The following is a 6,171-nucleotide window of genomic DNA, read 5'->3' on the forward strand; positions in this document are numbered from 1 at the left end:
CTATAACTCATTAGTTTACATGTATGAAATCGCCTCATATAATATTATACATTGCTAAGGCAATATAAGTTGTATATACACAATTTCCTATTTATTATAATGCGTAAAAAAGAAAGTATATGAATTATATAGGATTCTTTGTAATAAATAAAATATGAAATGAAAATTATGCACTGCCATTATGGATGTTGAGACAAAAGATATTACATATACAAAGTTGTCAAATGCTACAACAAAAAATAAAGATCTTTTACCTAAAAAAGGTATTCTTGGAAAGCTTAATGAGACAATATGTATAAACCTTATAACAAAAAAGCCGATATTGAAACATAGTCCAGGGATCGTTTGTGTAATAAACACATTAAATGGGGGAGAGAGAAACCAAGAAAGATCTTTGTAATCCTTTGAGCTCGGAGTTTTTCTTTTGGTCTTTTCTTTCTCAAAGACAAAACCCCACCTTGCCCCACCTACCCCTACCCCCCACCCCCACCCCCACCTAAAAAAAATATGCATCTTCCTGACTCATACCAGAGATCCCTTTAATAGCTAGTGTTTTAGCTTTGTTTTCTCACAGAATAACAGCTTTTTCTTCGGACATTTGAAGCCCTTTGTTTTTTCTTTATCTTATTTTAATCTTGTTGAATGTATGCTTCAAACACCCATAAACTGTTTTCGACAGTGTAACTGCATCAGAAACCCTTCATCTCATCTCTTTCATTTTCGGAAAAACACAATCTCAGCTTTACCTTTTTCCTGAAACCTCATCTTCCCACACACACACACAGACGTAAGCTTAGTAAAACACACCTGCTGCCTGCTGTGCTTTTCTTGTTTTTTGAAACTTTAAACTACTCGGAAATTGCTTTTCCAAAGCACTTATTTCAAGTGCGGTTTCTTTTTTCTGGCCTTTGCAATCTTTGTCTCGTGGAAGAAGAACAACGCCTCGCTTTTCTTCGTTTTATTGCAGAATTTGCCCCCAGAGCTTAATCTAGCTCTCTAATAAGTCGTCTTCGAAAGAGAAAAAAAAAAGATTTATCAGTTTCCTTTTGATTGATTTTTGATCTTCTGTACAAATGGGTACAACACAGAAAGATTCAACTGTTCAAAATGTGCTCAAGAATCTCTGTCGCTCTTATGGATGGTCTTATGGCGTTTTCTGGAGATTTGACCAGCCAAATTCTCTGTATGACTCCCTACTTCTGTAGTTCTGTATCAGTATCACACACACACATATAGATACAGATATGTATATATATAGATACTATTTTCGGGTCTAAATCGTGTTTATGTTCTAATCTTCTTGTTAATCTTGTGTATAATTTTTTTTGGGTTGGTTGACCATTTTCTCAAAAATCACATCTTCATCTTTTTTTTTTTTTTTTTTTTTTTTTTTTTTCTACATATCATTTGTGTCTTTTATCAGTATCACTGTTATCTAAAATGCATTTTCATTTTTATTCTAATCGGAGGAAGAATTTTGTCTAAAAAAGGATCATTTGTTGATTTCAGTTTTATGGTATTAAGAAAATGACAAGTTTTGGGGTGAGATCTTGTCAGCATCATCACATATTGCGGATGAATTTAGTAAATCCATACATTAATTCCTCCTTAAGAATATTCCCCAACTTAAATGTTCATTATTTCAAATCTTCTAAACCGATTCGATTTATAAATTAGTGTATCTTTTGTTTGATCTACTTCTGTGTTTTATCAAGTCTTTTTTCTATATATTTATTCTTAAAATATATTGTTTGTTTTTTCCAGATTGTTGACTATGCAAGATGTTTTTTTTGAGGAAGAAATCAGAGGTCTGATCCATGATTTGCATCTACAAACGCCCATGCTTGGAGGAGGGTACGTTTAATTTTCCCTAATCTTTATGTAAAACATCAATTAATTTTCCTTAATTTGGTTTAAACTGAAATTTTTCTAAAAATAACCAATCTTTTAACGTGATTAATCATTAATACTTTCTTGAATCTTTTTTAGGTTAATTGGACAAGCTGCTTTTACTAAAAAGCACCTTTGGATGTCCTCGGAAGATAATTACACTGGACAAAACTCTTCGGGTTCGATCTGGGATATGTTTCGGGTACGGATTAATTCAATCTTTTTTTTTTCTTCCTTTTAATCGACGATGAATTCTTGTTGATCGTTTTTTATTTAATTTAATTTCCCAGGACGATTCAAAATTTTGTCTTCAATTTTCGTCTGGTATAAAGGTACTTATTTTGGTTTAACTTGAGTTTGTTAATGGTACCACTTTGGTTGTACCTGTTGTCCCTGTTCATGAGACAACGATTTTGGTCCAAAAACATGTACGAATCATAAATTTCAGCTTTTAGTAACTTTACTCTTGCAGACAATTGCAGCAATCCCTGTGGAACCACAAGGAGTTGTGCAATTTGGGTCATCTGAGAAGGTTAGTAATTCTTTTTGTTTGTCTTTTTATAATTTCCATGTACATCTCTAGATCTAATGTATTGTTGTTTTTGATGCTCAGATTCTTGAAACCACAGACTTTATAAATCAAACCAAAAGAATGTTCAATGAAATCGTAAACGGCGAAGGACCTGCAACTGCAATTTCATCGTCTTCCCCAAATGGATTGTTCGCCTCTTTGATTTCATCTCAAGATTCTAATTTCGGAGATGGCGCTTCTTTAGCTTTTCCCCAAATCGATAATAACCAATCCATTACAAATTTACATCAGGATTTGTTCGACTTGCCGATACCTATGGATTTTGGAATGATCCCAGATGATTTCTTCCAAACAGATGTCAGTAATTCCCAATTTTACCCTCAGTCCCCTGGTCAAAGCAATGTTACATTCGGCAGCTTAATGTCAAACGACCACTTGTTATCTCAATCCATGGGGTTTCTTCCAATCAATTCTGAAGAAAAAGGCAAATCTTTGACTATTTCCGGAATAGATGTTGACCTTTTTGGAAGTACAGGAGATTTGGGAGACATTGTAACACCTCTCATAAACGAAAACTATTCTTACAATGGATGTACATCCATGTCGAAGCCAACCCAACATGTAAATGACACAACTACCCTTACTCCAAAGAAAGGGCTGTTCTCGAATCTTGGGATCAAAGAGCTTTTCGAGGGTATTTCTGGAACTTCCAACACCCCTTCAACCTCATGCATTGAGGATCAAGTGTCGTCTAAAAGAAGGAAAACAGGAAATTCCATATGGGAAATGAGTAATTCATGTTCATTGCAACCTGTTGTATATAACAAGAGTCTTAAAATCGAGCCAGGTGGATCATGGGTAGGTGATGGGTATAGCATGGATGGGTCAAGCACAATCTTGCAAGCTAAAAAACAAACCGAATCTTCAAAGCCCATTAAGAAAAAAGCTAAACCCGGGACCCGACCCAGGCCCAAAGATCGTCAGATGATTTTGGATCGTATGGCTGAGTTAAGAGAATTGATCCCTAATGGCGAAAAGGTATGCAATTCAATTAAAAAAAATATAGAAAAATACTAATACTTTATAAAGATCATAAAAGATTAATTACAAGTTTATGTAATTGGTTTCTTGATTCTGCAGATGAGCATCGACTGTTTGTTGGATCGAACAATCAAACACATGCTTTTCTTGCAAAGTGTAACAAAACACGCAGACAGAATCAAACAGGCTGATGAACCAAAGGTAATCAAAGTCGTTCCTCTTTATGACAAATTTTCAAAATGTAGGGTTTTGACATAACTTCAAAAATACTGATTTTTCTATTTTCTCAGCATAACGGTGTTATTCAGAATAATTATTCCAATGATCCAAACAACAATGGTGTGACATGGGCATGTGAATTGGGAAACCAAACGATGATTTGTCCATTAATAGTGGAGGACCTTAGTACCCTCGGACAAATGCTCATAGAGGTATTAAAAAAGTAACAATAATTGTATCTGCATTTATGTAGTATGTTTACTTTTTAGTTAATGAAATATATTTCTTGATGTAGATGCTATGTGAAGAACACGGGTTCTTTCTTGAGATTGTGGACATAATCCGAGGTTTTGGGTTGACCATTTTGAAGGGAGTCATGGAAGTTCGAGAGGAAAAGATATGGGCACGTTTTATAGTTGAAGCTGAGGTAAAAACACGCTTTACAAAATTGTGAAAAAACAAGAATTAATAATTAAGTTTGTGTCGTTTTAATTGATTTGATTTGATTTTACAGGCGAAAAGGCATGTAACAAGGCATGAGATATTTGCAGCACTAGTTCAACTTCTACAAACAATGGGGTCGAGTGCATTAGATACTCATCTTGATAAAAAGATTATGCAAACTGGGAATTCTCTACTCAACAATTTCCAACATTCTGCAGGAGTATTACAACTTCCTGTAAGCTTAGCAGACAATGGATATGGCATGAACTTATAACCTTGTTTATAGAGAATACCATGAGCATTCATCAAGTATTGGTTATTTATGTGATTGCTATGATTGGTATTCTGGGAAGAAAGAAAAGGTGATTAGTTTTTTTTCAAAAGGAGAGGCGGATTTTGCCCCAAATTGGAAAATCAAGATGTGGATGGATGTGTAAAACACGTATGCTTTAGGTTCGTATTAGAGATACGGGGGCGATTTCGGGTTTTTGTTTTGATTTTTTAGTGTTTCTTGGTTGGTTACTTTTCAGAAATTTTAGAAATTAAATGTTTATAGTTTGAAACTAACAAGAAAGAATGGGTGTAATTTGTAGGCTGACAATGATCTTGTGATTAGATTCATCTGGGCTTTGGTTGATGTTATATATAATTATATATATTAGTATTTTTGCATCTGTTTACCTTTTAATAAACACAAACAAAAATGAGCTCTCACTTAACGTGCATGCAGCCAAGATGGTTGAAAGATCAAAAGGCGCATCTACCAAACTTATGTTGTGTGTCTTCCATGTGGTATTTTTATAATATGTAGTGGGTTAGTGTTACAAAACATACTCAAATATCAGCCATCAAAAAATAGAAAACTAGTTAAAGTATGAAATATGATATGTTCATGTTAAAAGTGAAAATTCAAGATCATATATACCTACTATGGATGGAGACAGGACAAAGGTCCAAGACCTTATTCAGCCTTTTTATTGGTGATATAATGCTAATATATGTAAAGGTGGAATAAAAGAAAGTGACATTACTTAAAAATTGGAGGAAGAAAGAGAGTGTGAAAAGTAGAAGACTTTGCTTTTGAGCAAGCTACAAATTTGGAGACTTGGAGTTGTAACTATTTTGAAAGTTTAGTCCATTGAAAACTCTTTTATGCTCTTTTGATCCGAAAGCAACTATTTTATGTCGTTTTGGTCCTAAATGATATCTTAGTAAGCGGAGGATCTGTCAAGGAAGGTGTTTTTGGCCTCTTTAACGGAGAATTCTTTTAAACATTATTCATCTTCAACCTCATCGGTTAGACCAAACTAGGAAGAAAAATAGAGTCAGATTAGACAATTAAAATATTTCTATAAAACTTGATGAATCGTGTAAAATTCCCCATCCTTAATCGATAATTCATCTCTATGCCTAAGTTACACAAATTTCAAAATACAATGATTCACAAAATGCACCGTTTTAAGCACAAAAAGGAAGTAACGTAATTTAAGGATTGTTCAAGATCTTTTATATTTCAAAATGGTGTACCGTGAGTCTTTATATTTATATTCTCCTAAAATTAGATAATGATGAAGAAAATGGTGGTTTACGAAGTTAGAAATAGTTATAGATAGTTTAAGGATTTTTTTTATGTTAAATTGACAGGTTAGTTTGAACGAGAAATGACAAGTTAAGCCCAAACTGATATTATCTAAACTAGTCAAAGTCAACCCGAACTAACAAGTCAACTTGAGCTGACCAACATTAGTCACATATTGACACCATTAAAACTGACCAGATTCAACCCGAGCTGACTCTCCAAACTGAATCTTAGAGCTGACAAGTCAGCCTAAGCCCAATACACCTTTTTAAAGCCGATTTACTACTTAGAGGGTGTTTTCCCACTTAATCCTAGTCTTGAAATTCTATTTAGGTTACGAGGCATTGCCACCATGCCCTTTGATAGGTCAACAAAACCACTACAATTGGGGTATGGCCTTTGACTTTGTAATTGATGCAACCCCTTTGACCCATGCCATTTGCCGTGATTAGGGATCAAACTTGTA

At 34.2% G+C, this 6,171-nt stretch overlaps 1 protein-coding gene across 1 annotated transcript; it reads left to right on the top strand.

Moving 5' to 3' along the window:
• Positions 1 to 559: 559 nt before the first annotated feature.
• LOC145165395 (transcription factor bHLH157-like) lies at positions 560 to 4,798 on the top strand. Its single transcript, XM_079084127.1, has 10 exons — positions 560 to 1,183; positions 1,765 to 1,854; positions 1,990 to 2,092; positions 2,181 to 2,222; positions 2,363 to 2,422; positions 2,504 to 3,460; positions 3,563 to 3,664; positions 3,754 to 3,894; positions 3,978 to 4,109; positions 4,197 to 4,798. The coding sequence occupies exons 1-10, from the start codon at positions 1,074 to 1,076 to the stop codon at positions 4,398 to 4,400; spliced, it is 1,941 nt and encodes a 646-aa protein (XP_078940253.1). The 5' UTR covers positions 560 to 1,073; the 3' UTR covers positions 4,401 to 4,798.
• The last annotated feature ends 1,373 nt before the right edge of the window (positions 4,799 to 6,171 follow it).

Source organism: Lactuca virosa, chromosome 3 (assembly GCF_052849685.1).
Source record: "Lactuca virosa cultivar CGN04683 chromosome 3, Lactuca_virosa_CGN04683_v6, whole genome shotgun sequence".
In the NCBI taxonomy this organism is placed as follows: domain Eukaryota; kingdom Viridiplantae; phylum Streptophyta; class Magnoliopsida; order Asterales; family Asteraceae; genus Lactuca; species Lactuca virosa.